Source organism: Schistocerca americana, chromosome 3 (genome assembly GCF_021461395.2).
Source record: "Schistocerca americana isolate TAMUIC-IGC-003095 chromosome 3, iqSchAmer2.1, whole genome shotgun sequence".
NCBI lineage: Eukaryota > Metazoa > Arthropoda > Insecta > Orthoptera > Acrididae > Schistocerca > Schistocerca americana.
This window is the reverse complement of record NC_060121.1, coordinates 975,649,522-975,672,796: the sequence shown is the minus strand read 5'-3', so window position 1 is coordinate 975,672,796 and position 23,275 is coordinate 975,649,522. Positions and strand designations below refer to the sequence as shown.

At 41.4% G+C, this 23,275-nt stretch overlaps 1 protein-coding gene across 1 annotated transcript in view; it reads left to right on the top strand.

Annotated features, from left to right (window-relative positions):
- LOC124605358 (wolframin) overlaps nucleotides 1–18,461 on the top strand; it is a 66,720-nt gene extending 48,259 nt beyond the window's left edge. The window contains exons 9-10 of the mRNA XM_047136984.1: nucleotides 15,462–15,667; nucleotides 17,501–18,461. Of these exons, the coding sequence (XP_046992940.1) occupies nucleotides 15,462–15,667; nucleotides 17,501–17,852 (558 nt within the window). The 3' untranslated portion in view covers nucleotides 17,853–18,461. The remainder of the gene's footprint in view (nucleotides 1–15,461; nucleotides 15,668–17,500) is intronic.
- The last annotated feature ends 4,814 nt before the right edge of the window (nucleotides 18,462–23,275 follow it).

Below are 23,275 nucleotides of genomic sequence, written 5' to 3'. Positions count from 1 at the left end.
TTTTTCTACCGTATGTTGGTAGCGTGTCCTTCAAGATTGGTAGGCTGTTCAAAAAACATCAAATAAAATGTGTCTTCTGCCCTCCAGTGCGAGTGCAAACTACGCTGAGTTCTGTTAAAGACAACCTAAGTGTAAGGAGATCTAGTGTAAGGTGTGGGAAATCATACATTGGCCAGAACTGATCAATAGAGACATGGTATTTCAACTCAACAAGGCATGGGAACCAGTAATGGCGGTACTAAGGCATCGTCGGCTGCAGTCGAACAAATCCGAGTCAACACAGGCGGAGAATCAAAGTCCCCACACTTAAACTGGGAGCCAACACTCTGCCTGCATGCGTTCCGTGCTGCTATTTGCGGCCGCGCTTTTCCCGCGTTGCAAATGAGAAGCCCGTGGCTCGTTTGTATGGCAGGGGGCGCTGGATTTCGCCGTGCTCTATGATTTGTCGATGATGACGTTATTGCCTAAAAACCTTAGTGCCTGCGCTTCTCTAGCGAGTCAGCTTGTATATTGGCAAGCTATTGCAGCTACACATCAGTCAGCACCTGAAGACGACGAGCAGATGTCTCGTTGAAATATTGTGAAGCTTCCACAACATTACCCGACGTGATGTCCGTGAACCAATGAAGTGGTTCATTATTAATTAAAACTTCCTCTACTGCCCAACCTACAGTTCTTCAGTCTCCAGTTCTTCAGCCATGTGGTCATCTGTGACATACCTGTGACAATTTCCCCCACACAAAACTTTTAACATGGACCGAGGAATCATCTTCCACAGAGGTCTTGTGCTCCAAAGATTAGATTAGATTAGATTAGAGAAGGGCAGTTGCTACTCACCATATAGCGGAAATGCTGAGTTGAGAGGCACAACAAAAAGATTCACACAATTGTAGCTTTCAGCCATTAAGGCCTTTGTCAGCAGTAGACACGCATGCGCGCGCACACACACACACACACACACACACACACACACACACACACACCCACACACACACACACACAAATACAAACTCAAACGCAACTTGCACACACGTCTGCAGTCTCAGAGAGCTGAAACCACGCTGCGAGCAGCAGCACCAGTGCATGATGGTGAACAGTGAGGTGTTGCAGTTTAGACGGAGGGCAGGAGAAAAGGTGCAGAGGGGGAGGGGGTAAGTAGCAGAAAGGAGAGAAATAAAAAGAAATTAAAAGACTGGGTGTGGCAGAAAAATGACAGCTGTGTAGTGCTGGAATGGGGACAGGGAGGGGGCTAAATGGGTGAGGACAGTGACTAACAAAGGTTGAGGCCAGGAGGGTTACGGGAATGTAGGATGTATTGCAGGGAAAGTTCCCACCTCTGCAGTTCAGAAAAGCTGGTGTTGGTGGGAAGGATCCATATGGCACCGGGTGTGAAGCAGTCATTGAGATGAGGGAAATCATGTTTGGCAGTATGTTCAGCAACAGGGTGGTCCACTTGTTTTTCGGCCACAGTTTGTCAGTGGCCGTTCATGCAGACACAGCTTGTTGGTTGTCATGCCTACATAGGATGGCCTTTAATTCCTTGACCAAATTTTTCATTTGTTTCCATTACTGCTTGCTCAGTGTACAGATTGAATAACATTGGTGATAGCTTGCAACCTTGTCTCACTTCCTTCCCAACAACTGCTTTCCTTTCATGCCCTTTGACTCTTACAACTGTAATCTGGTTTTTGTACAAGCTGTATATAACATTTTACTCCCTGTATTTTTTTACCTTCAGAAGAGTGTACTCCAGTCAACATTGTCAAAAGCTTTCTCTAAGTGTACAAAAGTAACAAACATAAGTTTGGCTTTCCTTAACTTGCCACTGAGTGAGGTGGCGCAGTGGTTACCACACTGGACTCACATTTGAGTGTACGATGGTTCAAACCCGCGTCCTGATCTAGATTTTCTGTGATTTCCGTAAATCACCTCGGGCAAATGTCGGGATGGTTTCTTTGAAAGGGCACAGCCACCTTCCTTCACCATCCTTCTCTAATCCGATGGGACCAATGACCTTGCTGTTTGGTCCCCTCCCCCAAATCAACCAATCTTAACCTATCTTCTAAGATAAGTTGTAGGAACAGTATTGTCGTGGGTGTTCCTGCATTTCTCCGGAATCCAAACTGATCTTCCCTGAGGTTGTCTTCTACCAGTTTTTTCATTCTTCTGTAAAGAATTTGTGTTAGCATTTTGTAATCTGACTTATTTACCTGATAGTTAAGTAATATTCGTGCCTATGAGCACCTGTTTCTTTGGAATTGGAGGTATTACATTTGTCTTAATGTCTGAGCATATGTTGCATGTCTCATACATCTTGCACACCAAGTCAATAATTTTCTCATGGCTGGTTCTCCCAAGGATATCAGTAGTTCTGGTGGAATGTCATCTACAGGGTGTATACGACCCAGGCAACCGGGAGATCCGGGAAAAACCTGGGAATTTTTTCATCTGGGAGAAAACCGGGAAAAACTCAGGATTTTTTTTAGAATTCCGGGAATTTTTCATTGTTTCAGTTTTCAGTTAAATTTTTGTAGCGTTGACTGGTAAGAACCAATACTCGCACAAAGGATATTACTGTATCTCGCTACTTCAGCAATGAAACATGAAAGAGAAAAAAAAAGAAACGAAAATAAAACTAAGTTGCCAAGGAAATGCGCCATATACAGCAACAAAACACAGTGCTCACGCAAGCATCTGCCAACAGCAAAATGTGTCAACGGCTTTAGGAAGCCTGTGTAATGCTTCATAACAGCAAATTGCCTCTGATGTGCGTGACGTCACAACTGTTTACAGTACATTCGTTTGAGCAGTTGCGAGCGAGTGCGTGCGCAGTTGAGTTGCATATGAGTAGTACGTTCTCCCGCTTCTGGCTACAGAAGTGTGGCAGTTAGCTGTATAAGCAATAGCAGCAAACAGACAGATACTACCTGGAAAAAATTTTACTGCCGCACCTAAGCTGTCAGATGCACGTGTGCGCAGCAGGCTTGGATATAGGGGCTGGGAGCAAACCGGGGTATCTGCCCCGGCCAGCAGTTTCTGGGGTGGGGGGGGACCTTGTTTCAAAAAGCGCCTAGCATCCAGCACACGTCGGTCTATCGATTATTTGTATGATTTTGGAATGCTTCCCTGTTGAATAACAGGTAAGAAAGATTACTTATTATCTTCTTGGTGTATCCAAGAAAATGAAATTTTGGCAGAAAATCTTTTGCCAGAACGCTAAACTGGTAAGGGCCAGTTGTACAGTCCCCGGCTAGCAGCCGCTGAAGTTCTATTCTGGGAGTAGTTCGGAAAACGCATTGTTCGAACACGTAATAACGCAAACCGGAGAATAAATGCAGGATAACTTAAATGATGATTGTGGCAGGTTTAGTCAAGTTAACCTGAGAATAAGTTTTAACCCTGGCAAGAATAGTTACAAAATTAGTGATGACAAGATTGTTTGTTAGAATGAGGAAGGAGAAGAAACGGGTACATCACACAAATTATGGAAGAGTATGACGATTCCAAATTTATATAAAATTTCGTACTACTACTTTTCGATCTCATGCTTCAGAAGCTAGAGCGTATGAATGAAATGTGAAACTATTTCCTAACATGAAACTTTTTGCTTGTAGTAGGCGTAATAGGCATTTGATATTGGTACTTAGTGATTATATTCTGTTGTGTTATAAAAATGACCATTTGTGCCAAAACAGTGTCGTTTATTTGGTGTGTTACAATTCCTGCAATATTAGGCAGACCTGTTATCTAGCAAACAGTGACAAAATACACGTAATCAGATCGAGGACGCACACCTGTCTTGGGTACTATTAGTATTAGTGCCTTTTTCAGTATTAGACGACGACATTTGGTATGTAGCAAAACGTTTGACGAACTTTGATGAGCTAATAGATTATTGCCCAAAAGGAAAGCACCGCATGTAAAGCTCTACTAAGGTTAGTGAGAAAAGCAATGCAAGGACTTAAGGATTGAAGAAATGTGTACTATCTTGCTTGTCTATTGTCTTTACTGGTTTTATGTATCCTATATTTAATTTTATGTCACACAAAACCATTACAAAATGTTACATGGTTGAGTTCCACAGATCGAAATACAGTGACGTACGATAGAAGAATGCTGTGTGAAGAGGCATGGCACTACACTTTGGCACATTTAAGACCAAATAATATGTATTATATTTCCTCAAACACATATGTTTTAGGTACCAGACTCTTCATAAAGATGTACACTGCAAAATGGACATATTTTTGAAAAGTCGATTTTTAAAATTTTTGGCATCCTACCCAAACGCTCGAGGGAGGAGGGGCGCCACTCTCTAGTATTGCCCCGGTTCGGAAATATCGTAGATCTGGGGCAGATCTACAGAATAGTCTTGAGTTGTAATAGGGAGGTGGGTAGTCTCACGTGACCCGTGTTTACGTTTAGTAATTTTGCTGTTTCCTTTTCGTTCATTACTCTCATGTCAAATGAAAACAAAACGGATTTTTGTGATCGGGAGCTATCAAGTGAATTAAAATACACTCACATAATTACAGAATGCTAAAATATGTTATTAGTTTCAGATTTTATTTTATTTCCCCTTTCTGACAGTCGAGCATTATCGCATTGCAGAACAATGAACTTATTTTTGTCAATTTACTAAAGAAATTTGGTTTTTATTAATTTATTGCCAATTTATTTGAAACTGAGTGTTTAATTCCACACTATTGGCTAGTTTAAATTGTTCGCTGCATTTCTGGTGCATGTTTTCATCTTATAGAATGTATGGCATTACACCATAATAAAGAACCAAACATGAGATAATACAGTACTGTTACTCCGAGAAAACTTACATACGAATGTGCACTTTAAGCCAAATTATGCATTTTAGTACGGTTCACGAAATTCCCATGCTCTTGGAGTATCCTCTAATATCTTGTTTCTTTTGTTACATTATGTAAGACGCTTGTTATCTGGCGCTCTCTGGGAACTGCTGAAACGAACCTATTTCTAACAGGTCGCAGGAAAATATTGCGAATGGTGGTTTGAAAAGCTTTACTTTCAAAGTAAATTTCCTTTTACACGAGATGAACTATGTGTGAGAATGTACAGTGAATTTAACTCACAGAGCTTTTGACTCTCACTTAAAAATCAACTCTTTGAGTGCAATGATTTAGAATAATTTAGAGCCCAGAAGACCTGACATTTATGTCGTTCTTAAAAATTTTACTGGCATATTTGTGAGATGTAGCTTAGTGTAACACGCGCAAAAAGGGGCAACATTATATGTGAAAGCTTTTCTTTTCTTGTAGCAGCACTACGTATATTAATTTAAACCATTAACTTTTCCTATTTGTGTGTTCGCATTGCTTAACAGTGATGTTGCTATTGGCAAGGAACATAAAGCTATTTGGCTGACTGCAGCATGTGTCCTATGTTCTGAATATCCGCCGTCGTCAGCTGGCGAGATCACGTGACGTGAGGTATGACAGTCTTACAAAAGCGCATCGCAATCACAATTTCAATGTTTTTTACAAGTAACATGAGGTGTTTGGTGGAATTCGAATTTATACTTTCGTAATAAGATAATATGCAGTGTACATGTTGCTGCACGTCAGACATCTTCCCTAAACGTGTTTTGTTCCCCGAGTTTCGTTTTCTAAAGTGCCAGGAAGTTCTACGCCGGTGTATAAAACCATAACCATTCAAAAGACTGAAACGTTTTACAGTTCCGAGGAAAAGTATACTCTCACTTAACACGGAAAAAGGGTATTTTCACCCGGGAGGAAGTGTACCTTTTACCAGGAATTCCAGGAAAAATCTGGGAATTTTTTTTTCCTTGTCCACGTATACACCCTGATCTACTTCAGGGATCTTGTTTAGAGTTAGGTCTTTCAGCACTCTGTTAAATTCTTCTCGCAGTGTCATATATCCCATCTCATCTTCATCTTAAGTCCTCCTCCCTTTCTGTAATATTCCCTTGGATAGCCCCTTTATATACTCCTTCCCCCTTTCAGCTTTCACTTCTTTGCATAGGAGTGGTTTTCCACCTGAACTCTTGATATCATACAGCTGCTTATCTTTTCTCCAAAGACCTGTTAATTTTTCCTATAGGCATATCTTCCCCCTAGTGCTTCTACATCATTACCTTGACCATTAGCCATTCCTGCTTATCCGTTTTGCTCTTCCTGTCGCTCATTTTTTAATTGTTTGTATTCACTTTTGCCTGCTTCAATTGGTACATTTTTGTATTTTCTCCTTTCAGTAATTAAACTCAATGTCTCCTGTGATAACTAATGATTTCTACTAGGCCTGTCTTTTTAACTATGTGATCCCCTGCTGCCTTCACTATTTCACCGCTCAGAGCAATCCATGTTTCTTCCACTGTATTCCTTTCCCCTGTTTCAGGCAATCATTGCCTAATGCTCCCTCTGAAACTCTCGACAACCTATAATACTGTCAACTTCTTCAGTTCCCATCTCCTTAATATCCTATGTTTTTTGCAATTTTCCAGTTTTAATCTACAGCCCATAATCAGTAAATTGTAGTCAGAATCAACATTTGCCACTGGAAATACTTTATTGTTTAAATTCTGGTCCCAAAATTTGTCATACCATTATATAATCAATCTGAAACCTTCCTGTGTCTCCAGGTCTCTTCCTCATTTACAGCCTTCTTTCATGATTCTTAAAGTAAGTGTTCGTGATAATTAAATTATACTCTGTGCAAAATTCTTTCATTTCTTTCCCCCAATCCGTATTCATCTACTATTTTTCCTTCTGTTCCTATTCCTGCTATCTAGTTCCAGTGCCCCATCACAATTAAATTTTCGTCTTCCTTAACACCTGAATTATTTCTTTTATCTCATCATACATTTCTTCAATCTCTTCATTTGTGGACCTAGGTGGCGTAGAAACTTGTACTACTGTGGTGGGTGTTGGCTTTGTGTCTGTCTTGGAAACGATCATGTGTTCACTATGCTGTTCTTAGAAACAGGCATAGGAAATATAATTATAACTCAAAGAAAGCAGTTAATTTATTAAATGATAATTAAATCGAAACCCTGAGCTACTGACAGGTGTTGTTGATATACATCGATGGGGACAGCTGAAAATGTGTGCCCCGACCGGGACTCAAACCCGGGATCTCCTGCTCACATGGCACACATTTTCAGCTGTCCCCATTGATGTGCTGTATATCAGCAACACCTGTCGACAGCTAAGGGTTTCAATTTAATTATCATTTTATTCTAGAGAAGCTGCACTGTCGTCAATGGTATCTGTTCTTTCGCGAACAGATACCATCTTCATAGTATATTTATTACTGTCATAAAGTCTGGTAATCTTAATCACACTTATGGATATTCATAGTGCAAAATAATCCAGGTAAGACCAAACATGTTGAAAAATTAAAATTTGTGGTCAGGCCTTTGTCAGTATTCCTGCTTAATTGGCAGAGAACTGGATCACTTCAGTAAGAATGCTGAGATGGGGATAAATCATCAGAAGGTGATGTAACATTGAGTGGAGACTTACGGAAGTAAGTTAAATAAGCTTTTATGCACAGTATGCAAACTGACTTGATCAGTTTTAGGAACTCTATGCAAATGTTGCTACTCCTTACGTGTCCATCTCCATAACACCATATAAATCTCATTTCAATATTTTATAGGGCAAAGAACGAATGTAATATGGATAAAGAATATTAATTTTTAGATTCTCAGATTTCTCTGTTGGAGGAAATCTTGAATTACACAGTGGATGCTATCACAGCTTTTGCTGGCCCCATGAAAATCTTCAAATTGTCCTCCTAATAAAACAACTGCGTACTTTATTTTTCTGGTATTCCATTGAATCAGTTGTATAGCCTTAAAAATACATAGGAAATTAAATTTTGAAGCTATAAATTTCTTGTTTACACAAGAATATGAAGTAAAAGAGAAATGTTACGTGAACTGTCATATGACTACATGGACACAGGCACAAATAGATGTGTTATAAAACAACTGTTGCGATGTTAAAGATGATTTGTGGAGTATTTTGTTCATTAATTGGTGGTTCTCTATAAACATAAGCATACTTGAACTTTGCACATTTGTAGACAAAGACCAACATGTCATTCTTTGTATATAATGTCAGAATAATCAGAGGTGTTTAAAATAGAATGACTGCCAAAGTATTTTAATGAGAAAGCCATATTGTTGTAATTCTTTGAGATATTGCGGGGTGGGGGAGGGTGGGGGCAGCACATCTACAAAGAAAGTAGCATGAAAGACTGTCTTGAGTACTGCTGTTTGACATCTGGGATCTATATCAGGTAAGTTGTCTGTAGAAAGTAAGAAAGTTCATTGAAGAGCTGTGTAATTTGTGATAGGTTAATGTGGTTGCAGCCATACAAAGATGCACTCTACTCTCTAGTTGGATACATACAACTAAGGTGTATTACAAAAAGTTAAGGTTGCTGTTAGAAAATTTAGACTGTTGTCCAGGAACATTCTAACTCCCCATACATTTGTACTGTGGAAAGATTTTAATGATAAAATAAGAAATTAGGGCAGATATAAAGGCATGGATGTGACCTTTTGCTAATGAGAAGGCAGGTAAGTAATATCACAACAACATATATTCTACTCTGTAATAAATGATGAAATAGCTTGTGGAGTATAGATATAGATGTAAATTCGGAAGAACACTTTCAGAACTTACAAGCCATTGTAAGTTGACTAACCTGGTTGATGCCAACAGTTCCTCACGAGTGTTAAAATCTTAACATCTCCTTCTCCAAAACAGGTTGAATTTGTAATCTGATTGTTCGACGAAAGAAACAACACTGTTAAAATAAATTTGAAATCTTTTCATATTTCTTATTTCCTGAATACATGATGATTATCAGCTTATTCTATTAACTTCATATATAGCATGTTTACTCAACACAGGATAGAAACTACACTTAATAGACTTTAACAGTGGCCATAAAGCATAACTGCTGGTAAACCTTTCAGGATATGAGGTCATGGATCAAGAAACTCTTCTGTTCATTACATTTTGTCGAGGACTGCGCTGGACATCCTCAGAGATGCTCCTTCACTGAGTCTTGCTGATTGACCAGTCGGACCCCCCAGGGGGTCCACAACTCTTTTGTGGATACGTGCGTAGCGAGCACGGGACCCCGAGCTAATGTGGCCTTCCTTCCTTTCCGGGCTGCATACCTTCCCTTTCCACATCCTTCCCCATCCCCCATCTTCCCTCCCCCCCCCCCCCCACCTCCGCCTCTTTCCTTCCCTTTCTCCCCCTTTGGGAGTATGTTTTGTGCCTACGTCCGGAGACGGACGCTCGAAACTGTAACAAATTCTTTGCTTTCTCCGCTTGCAAGTCTTCGTTCTTCCTTTGTCCTTCTCTTTTCCTTACCTCTTCTCTTTGCCCTTTTCTCCGCTGCGGCGTTTGAGACCTCTCTTCCTTCCTTTCCCTTTGTTTTTTCCCTTTCTCTTTTTTCCTCCCTGTGCGTGTCTGAAGGCCGACCCACGTGTTTCCATGCGTAGCCGGTGACGGGGTAACGCGTAATTCCCCGCCCCGGGTAGACAGGTAGGACACGTATGTACCCCCTGGTAACGGCCAGGCCCAAGGAGGGGTGATTACCCGAGCTGATACCTTTCGAAAGTGCCGATTGGTCCCTCCGTCCGTTTCTCGGGAGGTGTGACCTGAGGTGTGAACAATCACCTAAGGCGGGAGTGCCCTTAGAGAGGGCCCCCACAAGGAAGGAGCGCGCCATCCGAGACGCCGGTAATCATGGGGGATACTTTCGCAATGGTTTCCTCTTCTTCTACTATGTCTGCTCACAAGCATAAGTTCAATGAGTCTCAGCCACAGACAGTCCTTCCATCGTTGCCACAGTTCCTTGTTGTTTCTCGGTCTGACGAAGGTCACGACTTCTCCACGGTCAACCCTTTCATTATTCAGAAAGGTGTCGACACAATTGCAGGTCCTGTAAAGTCTTGTTCCAGATTACGAAATGGCACCTTGTTGTTAGAAACAGTCAGTGCCCTCCAGGCACAAAAATTGCTGCGTTCTTCACTGCTACACACCTTCCCTGTCCGGGTGGAACCGCACTGCACTTTAAATTCATCACGTGGGGTCGTTTATACACGCTCCCTCGACGGATTGTCCGACGTGGAAATTCAACACTACCTGTCTGACCAGGGCGTAACGGCTGTTCATAGTCATGAAAAGGGTTGACATGAACATTATTCCAACCCGTACTGTCTTCTCGACATTTGACAAAGTTAAACTCCCATCGAAAATCAAAGCAGGCTATGAGATAATTTCCGTTCGCCCTTACATCCCAAACCCTACGTGTTGCTATTGGTGTCAGCGGTTCAGTCACACCAGCCAGTCCTGTTCCAATCCGGCCAAATGTGTTACGTGTGGCAAGGATGCCCATGAGGGTGCTTGTCCACCTCCATCCCCTTGTTGCATCAACTATATGGGTGACCACACTGCTTCCTCTCGAGATAGCCCCATTTTTAAAGATGAAAAGCTCATTCAGGAAATCAGAGTGAAGGAAAAATGTCGACCTTTGCTGCTCGAAAATTATTCGCCAGTCGACAGCCCACAGTGCCTCAGACAGGAAAATACAGCACTGTCCTTGCTTCTCCTCGGCCAACAAAGGAGGCGGCCACGCAGACTTGTGATCTCACCCTTAGTGCCACGGTCGTCAGATCGGCCAGCGCAAAGATCGCCCGTTCAACCTCCCCACTTTCGCCTGCTCACTCTATGGCTCACCCTTCATCGGGTTCTGCTAAATCTCGAGCCCAAAAGTCACACCAAGACTTCGAAAAAAGAGCATACTCGTGAAGATTTTTTATGTACCCCAACTTCACAACCATTGGTTCCTCCTTCATCTAAACATCATGTTTCCAAGAAGGCTAATAAGAAACCCAGTTCCTCTCCTTCTCCACCAAGGCGTGTCCCATCTACAGCACCACCTGGCGGTAATCGCCCTAGGCCGTCTTCTGTGTCGCCGAGGCGCACTGCTGGCGGCCGATCGCTGGTGGCAGGAGCTACCCCAGAACAACCTATGGACCAGGATCTTCTGCCTTCGGCTGAATGCCATTCCATGCTGTCGGTCGCAAGCTCTGAGCAGTCGTTGAGTTGACGGCAACCTTGGTCACATTCCTCCATTTTCTGTTCACCCTATGTCCATTATCCACTGGAATATCCGCAGCATTCGAGCCAATCGGGATGAATTTTCAATCCTCTTACGATCCTACTCGCCGGTCATCTTCTGTCTTCAGGAAACAAAGCTGCATCCCCATGACCGCTTTGTTCTCCCCCATTTTCAGTCTGTCGGATTTGGTCTCCCCTCTGTTGAAGGCACTCCAGCCCATGGAGAACTCATGATTCTTCTCCATGATACTCTCCATTATCACCCAATCCACTTAAACACTTCCTTCCAAGCTGTCACTGTCCGTCTTTCCCTTTCTGGATACACGTTCTCTCTTTGTACTGTATACATTCCATCGTCCACACCAATGGCACGAGCTGATCTCCTTCATCTTCTTGGTCAGCTTCCACCCCCCTATTTGCTGGTTGGGGACTTCAATGCCCACCACCCGCTTTGGGGATCTCCGCAACCTTGTCCGCGTGGCTCACTATTGCTAGACGTCTTCCACCAAGCAGATCTAGTTTGCCTCAACACTGGGGACCCTACATTTTTGTCTGCCTCCACGACAAATTTCTCTCATTTGGACCTTTCGGTCGATACTGTTCCGCTAGCTCAGCGCTTCGAATGTTTCGCCCTTGATGATACACACTCGAGTGACCACTTTCCATGTGTCCTTAGACTGCAGCCTCAACTGCCATATATGCGCACACGACGCTGGAAGTTTGCCCAAGCCGATTGGACACTTTTTTCGTCTCTAGCGACATTCGATGACCGTCACTTTCCTAGCGTCGACGATGAGGTCACACATATTACAGACGTTATTCTTATAGCTGCGGAACGTTCAATACCACGCACCTCCGAATTGCCCCAGCGCCCCCCAGTTCCTTGGTGGAACGAGGCATGCCATGACGCAATACGTGAGCGGCGACGTGCTCTTCGCGTTTTCAGACACCATCCTACTTTGGCCAACTGTATCCGCTATAAGCAGTTCCGTGCGCGATGCCGTCGCGTCATCCGCGATTGCAAGAAGGCAAGCTGTAAATTCTTTACTAGCTCATTTAACACCTTCACTCCCTCCTTGGAAGTTTGGAGTCAGATTCGACAGTTATCTGGCGCGCCTAGTTTCTTCCCAGTCTCTGGGCTCACTGTCGCGCATGATAAGTTAGTGGACCCAGTCGCAATTTCTAACTCATTGGGTCAACACTTTGCTGAGATTTCGAGCTCTTCAAATTACCCGCCCCATTTCTCTCACGAGTAGTGTATGTAAGGTTTTGGAGCATATGGTGAATTGCCGTTTAGCTTGGTGGCTGGAGTCCTGCAGTCTTTTAACACCTGCCCAATGCGGTTTCCGAAAGCATCGTTCTGCAGTTGACCATCTTGTTGCTCTCTCCACTTATATCATGAACAATTTTCTCTGGAAACGCCAAACTGTAGCAATATTTTTTGATCTGGAGAGAGCATACGATACCTGTTGGAGGACAGGCATCCTACGCACACTGTTCTCTTGGGGCTTTCGAGGTCGGCTGCCCCTTTTTCTTCACGAATTTATGGCAGAGCGCACATTTAGAGTGCGGGTGAACACTACTCTCTCCCGCACTTTCTCCGAAGAAAACGGGGTACCCCAGGGCTCCGTACTGAGTGTTGTACTGTTTGCCATTGCCATAAATCCAATTATGGACTGTCTCCTTCCTGATGTATCAGGCTCCCTCTTTGTGGATGATTCTGCGACCTTCTACAGCTCTCAACGGACCAGCCTTCTTGAACGAAGTCTTCAGGGATGTCTCGATCGCCTCCACTCTTGGAGCATTAAAACCGGCTTCCGATTTTCTCCCAGTAAGACCGTTTGTGTTAATTTTTGGTCGTAAGGAGTTTCTTCCACCCTCCTTACATCTAGGACCTGTCAACCTTCCATTTTTGGACGTCGCTAAATTCTTGGGTCTTATGTTTGACTGAAAACTGTGCTGGTCCTCCCACGTTTCCTATCTTTCGGCTCGCTGTCTGCGATCCCTCAACACCCTCCGTCTCCTGAATGGTACATCCTGGGGAGCGGACCGAGTGGTCCTTCTCCACCTCTATCGCGCCTTAGTGCGCTCGAAATTGGACTATGGAAGTATAGTTTACTCCTCTGCTCGGCTGTCTATTCTTCGGCGTCTCGACTCTATCCACCACCATGGATTACGTTTAGTGTCTGGAGCTTTTTGCATCAGCCCTGTGGAAAGCCTTTATGGTGAGACTGCTGAACCTCCGCTGTCCAATTGGCGAGCAGTCCTTCTGAGTCGTTATGCTAGCCATCTGTCTTCCATGCCTGCTAATGCGGCCCATGACATTTTTTTCGACGCCTCCTTGGATGTAGGGTATGCAGGCCGCCCTTCCTCCCTACTACCACCGGGAGTCCGCTTCCGTCAACTACTCCATTCTCTTTTCTTCCGCTTTCCTAAAACCTTCTTGACAACTGGGGAAGCCACATTTATTTACACTGATGGCTCGAAAACATCGTTAGGTGTAGGGAGTGCCTATATTGTTGGCGACACCCCAAATCGATTTCGGCTTCCCGACCAGTGTTCGGTTTATACTGTGGAGCTTTACGCTGTTCTCCAGGCTGTCCAATACATCCGCCGCCATCAGTGGATACAGTATGTTATCTGTTCAGATTCTCTCAGCTCTCTCCTCAGTCTCCAAGCTCTCTACCCTGTCCACCCTCTGGTCCACCGGATTCAGGACTGCCTGCGCTTGCTCCACTAGGGGGGGCTTCTCGGTGGTGTTCCTCTGGCTCCCAGGACATATTGATATCTGTGGAAATGAGGCGGCCGATATAGCGGCCAAGGCTGCAGTCCCTCTTCTTCGGCCAGCTATTCGATCGATTCCCTTCGCCGATCTACAGAATGTCTTATGTCGTCGTGTTGTTCTTTTATGGCACGCACATTGGTCGACACTTCCCCATAATAAATTGCGGGACGTGAAAGGTCTTCCCTGTGCTTGAACCTCCTCCTCCCGAACGCGTCGTCGGGAGGAGGTAATTTTAACTATACTCCGGATAGGGCACTGTCTTTTTAGCCATCGACATCTTTTAAGCGGCGATCCTCCCCCACTCTGTCCCCACTGCTCTCAGCTGTGGACGGTAAGACACCTTTTAATTGAGTGCCCCTATTTTACTCTGTTACGCGCCCGTCTACAGCTGTCGCCTGATATATTGTCCATTTTAGCAGATGACACGCGCTCGGCCGATCGCGTTCTCGAGTTTAATAGTGCCAGTGAGATGACGTCAGTCATTTGAAGCTCTTTTTGGGGACAACCAACCCCTTTCTGTAGTGGATTTTTAAGCTTTCCTTCTGCTATTAGTTTCTCCAATTTTTTGAGTTTCGTTCCCATTGCTGTTGGTTTCCATTTTCGTTTTTTACCGTTTCCTAAGTCACAGACCAGGCACTAATGACCATAGCAGTTTTGCGCCCAAAAAAAAAAAAAAAAAAGACCAGTCAAAGAGCACCTCTAAGGATGTCAAGCGCAGTCCTGCATAAAACGTCAAGAACAGAAGAGTTCCTTGGACCATGACCTCACACCCCAAAATGTTTACGAGCAGCTATGTCATCCAGTTGTGAAAGCCTTCAGTCTGCTCCCATAATGATCGCAGCTCCTGTGTCTCTACAAAACATTAATCTCCACAAATCATAATTTAAAGGAAGATTGTCAAGTATCAAATAGTTTTCAGAGTGAGTCACAAAAACATTGAACATGGAGCTGATAACAACACAAATATCAAATGCAGCTGGCTGAGGTAGTTAATAGGCATACTTAACTTCATGAAGGTGAACAAAGAAAACTAGTTACTGCATAAATTAGTTATACATTTTGACCAGTATTGACTATTATATGTTAACCAGTGGTAGCCAGATATGGACTGCCGGAATTGTTGTCTCATGGTTCTGGAAATAACTTGTAAAATTTGTACACACATTTTAATTTATAATGAGAAAAATGTCAAAACTGGTGGTGATGGAATCACTCTGAACCAAGTAGTAATTTGGTTTAACTATGTGTTAAATAATTTATGAACTTAGATGCACAGTTTGGTACTGCCATGTATACTTCAGTGGGGATGTAAAAAAGGTCATTTAAATTTCACAGGCTTGAATTTCCCTAATTTTAATGGAATATCGCCTTTGTAAGATTTTAAAGTAATTATGGTATAGTTAATAACAGCATAATGGAGATCAGCGAAAATTAGTTATCTAAGGAGTAAAAGTATAGCATTGGAGTTATTCCATTTTGCTACACTTAACCAAGTGTAGCATTATTAATGTTTCAATTACATTTTTTTCCCCCAGGTTAAAGTAACTGAAGTCTCCAACACTTTGCGTGATATTACATCAAAGTTGCCGAGAAGTGTCCGGGACATAATTTCTTGTTGGTATGGAGAACCCAATGAGTTGGATTGTAATTCAGTAAAGAAGGAAAATGAGGCACAAATCTGTAAGATAGTGAGAGGAATACAGCGGAGTCAGTCCAAATGTCATCTTGAATCTTTCAACAGGTAGGAGATTTTTGTGCCCTTCCATCTACTTGCAGAATTTTAGTAGTGATATTTCGTTTTATGTTGACATTATTTAAGAGACAATCTGAAAATTAGTAACATTTTATATTCATCTGAAAATTAAAATATTTAAAACATTGGAGGTGTGAGGACATACACTTCTGGGTACTGTGTTTGGTGGTAATAAATAAGATCATGGGCAATGGTGGTGGAATTAAAAATTAGGCATCAGATTAGAAACAGAGAATATACGAAACTACAAACAAGTGAGCAAGATAGATAAACCAGAGTGAGTTCAAGGAAGCTGAAATATGTGGGTAGCAACAATTATGTTAGTTGTTAGAAGTGCATTATCAAGTGTCAGCAGACTTTCACACAAGAGAGGACAGAAAATGCAGTAGGTAGATATGCAACTGAGATAGCTACAAATCAGTCAGTTTTGGCCCAATATACCGGAGTTGCTGGTCATGTGTGTGTGAGGTGTGCTTGCTTGTGTGAACGACTGGTGTGTGTTTCACTTTTTCTGATGAAGGCTGTGGCCGAAAGCTTATGTGTAAGTGTGTTTTTAATTGTGCCTATCCGCAACTTAACATGTCATCTTTATGTGAAGTAGGAATCTATCTTTTCCAACATTGTTGATGTTCCTCACACACACAATTAACCATTTGACACACACTGCTGGATAAAGGCTTCCTATAGATGTTTCCATGTGTCGCAGACTTTATCAGTACACATCCCTTCCCCTGTGGGTGTTTCTAATGTAATTTACCCACTTGCTATTAAATCTTCATCTCGAGCTTTCCTTATCTCCTAGAATCCAGCAGGAACTTCCTGGTCTCTGAAATCCTTTCACCTGGCTCCATGTCCTGTCGTCCCCCCACCCTGCAACAACCACCTTCATCTCCGTATTTGTTCCATTGTTATTGTTAAGTGTTCCTCTCATGTCTGTTCCTTGAGCTAATCTTTGCGATCTCCATTTTGAAAACCTGTATATTATTTGTCAAAAGCATTAGTGTGGAGATGTGACTAATAAACCTATAGTTTTCCTCCCAGTTCTTGTGAAGCAGAATAGTTAAAACTTTGTTCCATTTTGCAGCAGTTTATTCAGCCAGACATTCTACAAATACTCATTCACAAACAAAATACAGTGTTAATGCTGAAGTGGTAATACTTATTATCCAAGTCACACCCTTATTCAATCCTGTATACTTACAGTTAATTTTACTTGTCAAGCTGATTTCTGTGGTTTTTCCCCTAGGGTGAAACTCACATGTGTACTTCGCTTTTAAGCATTTTTGTACCATATTAAAAACTAAATATTATTCATCCTCAAAACCCTCCCCCCACTCTCCCTCTCCCTCCCCTCCCCCCTCTCTCCCTCCCTTGCCCACTAATTGTACAGCATGAAGATTCAGTAAATGATACGTAGCTTTAGCTGTTTATCCCTCTGCAGAAGTCAAAGAATATTTAAAATATTAACAAGTTGAGTGGAAAATCTCACAGAAATCTGTGCCAGAGTTACTAGAAGATTGTTTTTCTATAGTAGAAGATCACTCATGCTTTAAAACTCTCTCCCTCTCCCTATCCCCCAAAACTATTTTGGATCTGCAAATTTTTTCCACACAAGTAAGTGAACTTGTAATTTGTGAAGTGTTGTATTAGTTTAACAGTGTCCTCCAAAACATGGAACATTTCTGCAATGATGTAGCAAAAAGTTTAAAATTTTGACTTATAGTCACAAATCAACATATGCAACAAGACATTAATGTATTATTGTACACACAAATATTCAAATTTACAAATCATATAAATAAAAAAGTATTTTTGTTTCAGGTACAAATTTGAGGTGACAGTAAATATGAAATCAGGCATGTTTGGAAGAGGAGCAGAGGTGATTCTTATAGCAGATGACTTTTTCCGAAATTTTACTTTTGCCGTGCAACCACGTGACCACATTTGGTTCTCTGGAACGTTAGTTAATGAGGAAGGTGACAGCATACTTGGTGGCACCAAACCACGTGTGGATTTGAATGAGATAGGCTGCCTTGATTGCCACATGAGTCACCTACAGATACATAGAAAGACTTCAACAAAAATTGGCCTCGAAAATGTTTTGGATTATGTTTATGTAGGAATGAAATTTGTTCTTAACTTTGTATTTAACCCTCTTGTGATTTTTAAATAGTAATACGTTTGGCACAATTGAAACTTCTGTGTTCAGATATGGTGCATATGAAAGTAAGTTTCCTAAACTGACTGCATTTATTGTTTATCAACTGACAAAAGACTTTTTTAATTAGTTGTTTTGCATTATATTGCTAAAGTCCTTCTCTAATCCATCCTCCTAACTAAATATTTTTGTTGAATAAAAAAAGCCTCTGTGATCTTACTGATTTACTATATAATAATTTTTTTTTGAAAAGGGGGTCGGAGCTTTTGGTTTGATTTTTTGTTGTAAATATGTACATACACAATGTGGCCATTAATTGTTTCTCCTGCCAAAATGCAGAAATATGACAAATACACTGTGTGATACTGGTGTCTCAGAACTGAAGTATTTACACTTAGCTTGACTGTGATGTTTATGTAATTTAATACTGTACGATATTGTTTTAATAAGTAATAGTTATTTAAATGTAGTTGCAATGGCATATTGGAGTGCAACATTTGTACTTAAAGCAGATCTATTTTATTGTCCAAATGTAACTGTCATAGCTTGTGTGTCTAATATTGTTGTGATACTGAATGTAACTCAATATTTTTTATAAACATATAAAAGAAAAGATAAAAACCATGTGGCTTTATTATCTTTTTAAAATATATAATTATATTTTGATAACATAATGAATTTACAGATAATCATAATTCCACTTTTGTCCTCTGTCCGGCCCTTGCCTTTGATCTTGATGTCTGCTACAACTTAATTGTGTCTTCTCTGCCAGTTTGGTTAGCATCATAAGAAATAAGGTGAGCGGGAAGCAGCGAGGTAATCAGATCTCCTTACTTTCGGCAGAATATACTGTGTTTGGTTGCCTGTTAATATGTTAATTATTTTCAGTATTTTTCTTTAGTCAGATTACAGCAGAAATGTGGCACCATTCCAGTTTCTCTGCTTTCTTGTTATGTTTAGGCTAAAAATGCATATTTAACTTGCCGTACTCTCAGCTTGTTAATCTGCAATATAATGTGAACTTGTGCCTTTTTATTCAGAAATAAAATTATAAATGATAGTTAAATGGGCAGAATACATATTTTTGCTAAACAATATTGCGAGCAACAACTTCATCAGTACAGTTACAGCTCCCTAAATATATGTCGCCTGAAATTAGGGGGGTTACATTTTCTGCAGTAAAAAAGTAGAGTAGGGAAACAGTGGAACTATTCTCCAGTTAAGACTAGAGGTGACCATTTCTCAGCACATCTTATAAGCCGGGAATGAGAAATGAATTTGTGCATTGAAGATAACAGAAAACAAATACTGAGAAAGCTACTGAGTCAACACACATTTGTGAAACACACTGTTTCGAGTCAGTAGTAATAAGTAATGTGAAAAACAAAAAGGCGACACGTAATCAGCAAAGTAGTATATGGAAGTCAATGTGGAGCAGTAAAAAAGCTAGGTGGTTTGCTCCGAAAGACTAACTCTGAAAGTATAGCATGGTCCCCTAAAAATTCTCACTTTGCCGACTTATTACCTGTGATGTAGCCGAACTAGGTTCGAAGATAAGTGTTGATACAAATTAAGAGGCATAAGAGCTTGGTCAGAAATGTAGAACTTTAATCCACAAAGTTTTCACTGTGAACAGTCTGCACTTCACACTGTGCTGAATACTTTGCTTTCTCGAAATAACAGGTGTCAGTGGTTCAGAACACTAGTCGAGCACCTATTGATCTAAAAGCTTGAAACTGGCCAATTAGGTAACAGAATGTTATAATACTTTTAAATTGACACCATTCATGTAAATGAATGCCAATGCATTCTGGTCCGAGCTGCAGGAGTTGGCGGTCATGTGTGTGTTTATCTTTTTATGATGAAGGCTGTGGCCAAAAGCTAATATGTGCCTGTCTGCAACTTAATCTGTCATCTTTACAGTAACTGACTCTCTCTCTCCCTCCCCTACTTAGGTAAGACTGTCTGTTGATAACATCATGTTATCTGCTCTTTAAATGTTACTCACTGAGGTGTCAAGAAGCATATTTTATAACTTTACCCTATAGTAGTTTCCAGAAAGAAAATAATTTTGATTGAAAATAAAATGTGAAACTGTAGACAGCTTCTGCTTCTGGAGATCTACAAAATCCAAGGGCTTCACAAATATTAAATTTTTCTCTGAAGTGATCTTATAAAATTTGCATACAGCCTTAAGACATGTCTTAAAAATTAATGGGGAAAAGAGAGAGAATCTACAGAAAAATGCTATGTATTTATCAGGCATGCACACATTAAAGCTTTTCTTTTGTATACTTAAATGTTTGATCCAAAGCTCAAGGTCATGGTTCATTTTCTTCTCTGCAGGACCAATTTAACTGAATCAGGGAATGTGGTGTTATAGTAAGAAATGATAATTAAATACTACTACAAGTAAGTGGTCTGCATAAGTTGTTGATTTCAAACATTATATAAAGGAACGGAAGAGAAAAGGCTGTTTGGAGTCATTTTAGGATTTGCTTGGAATGGATTTGGAAAACCCCAAATCGGTCCTGAAATAAAAAGGATAAAAAACACATTTTGTTATAATTGTGTGGGCTTCTGAAGCAACAGTCCGATATATGAAAATTTCCTGGGTATGGTGCTTCACCATATTGCAAATAACTGTCGGTGATAAACCATCTTTTGGCAACAGTTACAGAGCCCTTCTCCTGGGTTTAACATAGTGTTAATTGTACTTGTACTCCACATTAAAAGCATCTACAAAATGAGGCTTGTCTTGACGTTAATCCCAGCTTAATATGAGACCTTTTATATCCAAGCACACAGAGAAAGGACGAGGAACAAATGAAAATAACTTGGCAGGCTTAGAAGGAAAGACACTGTAAGGGACCGCACTGGATGAGATTTGAAAAGCTGATAGTTTAAAGGTGTAAGGTAGGGTAATAAGCAAGATAGGGTTTACTGACAAAATATCGTGCAAGAGTGAAAAGTTAAATGCATTATATGTGGTAGATGTGAGGTGCGGGAAAAATTGACAGGTCATAAAACAAAAAATATGGAAAACTACACAGGAGTGGAGAAAGGAATGGTTATGGAGAAGTGCTGAGGCCGAAGAAATTAAAATAAATTAAGACCAGGTGGGTGGCGGGAACCGAGGACAGTTTCCACCTGCGGAATTCTGACAACTGGGGAAAGATCACGAATGTGAAACAGACACCAAGGTAGTGACTGTCCTGTTGTGGAGCATGCTGTGCAACATGATATTATGTGTTACCAGTATAAACACACTGTCTACGCCCATTCATCCCAGTTGGTAACTTGGCAGTAGTCATACCAATGTAGAAGGCCAAACAGCGTTTATGTCACAGCCGGTATACAACATGCCATTTCATGGGTGGGTTTCCCTTTGACAGTAGACTGACAGAAGAAGGAAAAAAGAGACAACAACACTGAGGAGGAGTTGTGCAACATAAATGAAAGTTGGTACGTGTGTTTATACAGCTGAATGTTGATGTCTCTTCGAATTACATACCAGTCAGACAAGAGTGGTGCTAGTATCACCACCATGAGAATGCAAATCAGATTTTCTTTAAATCATGTTGTAATGGTAGTGAGCATTAATTATCTTTGAGGTTGGATATGGTGAGTTGATATTGATCAAGAACTCCTTTAAGATGACGAAGGTGCCTTTATCTCACCGAGTTTGAACGAGGTCACAGAATAGGGCTATGAGAAGCTGGGTGTTCCTTCTGCAGTATCACAGAAAGACTTGGCAAGAAAGTAATCACTTTACTTGTTTGTTGCAGTGGTGGTCTCGTAAATGTACATTCACAAGACGACCGGGCTGCAGACAGCCACGTAGCACTACCGAGAGGAAAGACCGTTGTGTTTGGCTTATAGCTCTGGCACATTTTACTGCATCTGTAGCAGAAATTTGAGCAGCAGTTGGTACCACAGTGACACAACGAACTGTTACAAATAGGTTACTTCGAGGACAGCTCTGAGCCAGATGCCTTGTAGCATGCATTCCACCAACTCCATATCACTACCATCTGCAACTTCTGTGGTGTCAGGTGAGAGCTCTTTGGAGGGCTGGGTCAAGGTCTGTTGTGTTTTCTGATGAAAGCTCATTCTGCATTGGTGCCAGTGATTGCCATGTGTTAGTTAGGCCAGTTGAGGGCTTGCAACCAACCTGCCTGCATGCTAGACACACTGAACCTACTCCTGGAACTATGGTCTAGGGTGCAATTTTGTATGAGCACTCTCATGGTTATCCCATGCACCCTGACCGCAGATCTGTACATCGGTCCAGCGGTTCGACCTGTTGTGCTGCCTTTCATGAACAGCATTCCAGGGGGCGTTTTACAACAGGATAATGCCACCCACATACCACTGTTGTAACATAACATGCTCTACAGTGTGTCAACATGTTGCCTCGGCCTGATTGATCGCCAGATCTGTCTCCACTCGAGTACATGTCGGACATCGTCAGATAACAACTCCAGTGTCCTCCACAAACAGCATTAACTGTCTCTGTATTGAGTGACCAAGTGCAACAGGCATGGGACTCCATTCCTCAAGCTACGTCCGCCACCTGTACAACACAATGCATGCGTGTTGCATGCTTGCATTCAACAGTGCGGCGGTTACATTGGTTGTTAATGTACCAGCATTTCACATTTGCAATGGCTTATCTCGCACTGACATTGACCTGCACTCTTTCAATGTTAATCCGTAAAATATTCTACGTAGAACAATCTATCCTTGAAGTTTCATTACTCTACATTAATTATTTTTTGGTGTTGTGATCTTCTTACTGTGAATGTATGTTTTGCCAGTTACTTTTTGGTAACCTTTTGCACTTTGGATTACCTCTTGAAATTCAGGATGTTGTATTATCTTTAACCCTCATACTTAGGTCACATGCGTGTAAAATTTTCCTTACTTTTCTACTCGAGTGTGTGAAACAGAACTTAACTATATGCTTAGTGTCTTTAAATATTTCAGTGTACACACATCCTTTGTGTACATACCATATAAGACCACTAATGGCTGTAGTTGCTGTGCATATTTACTACTGCTTTGTAATCCATCAACTCTCCAGAATAAAAGCATCATTATACAGGGTGTTTATAAATGAATATTGGGATTTTAACACTTTATAATATTTATTACATTAAACTTAGTTATAAATGATATGTCAAATGAAAGAGCAACTCAAACAGTTGGCCCAGCACGCAATATTTCCACCACAATCCGCTAGACAGCGGTAGTAGCCTTTCTTTTTTGGTGAACCTACAGTAACTGGCACTTCTTACCTTGATACACTAGAGCAATGGCTCTTCCCTCAGTTGGAAGAAGATGAGCCAGAGAACTTCATTTTCCAGCAATATTGTGCACCACCTCACTGGCATAGCGAAGTACGCGATAGGTTGAACTTCACTGTACACAAGCAC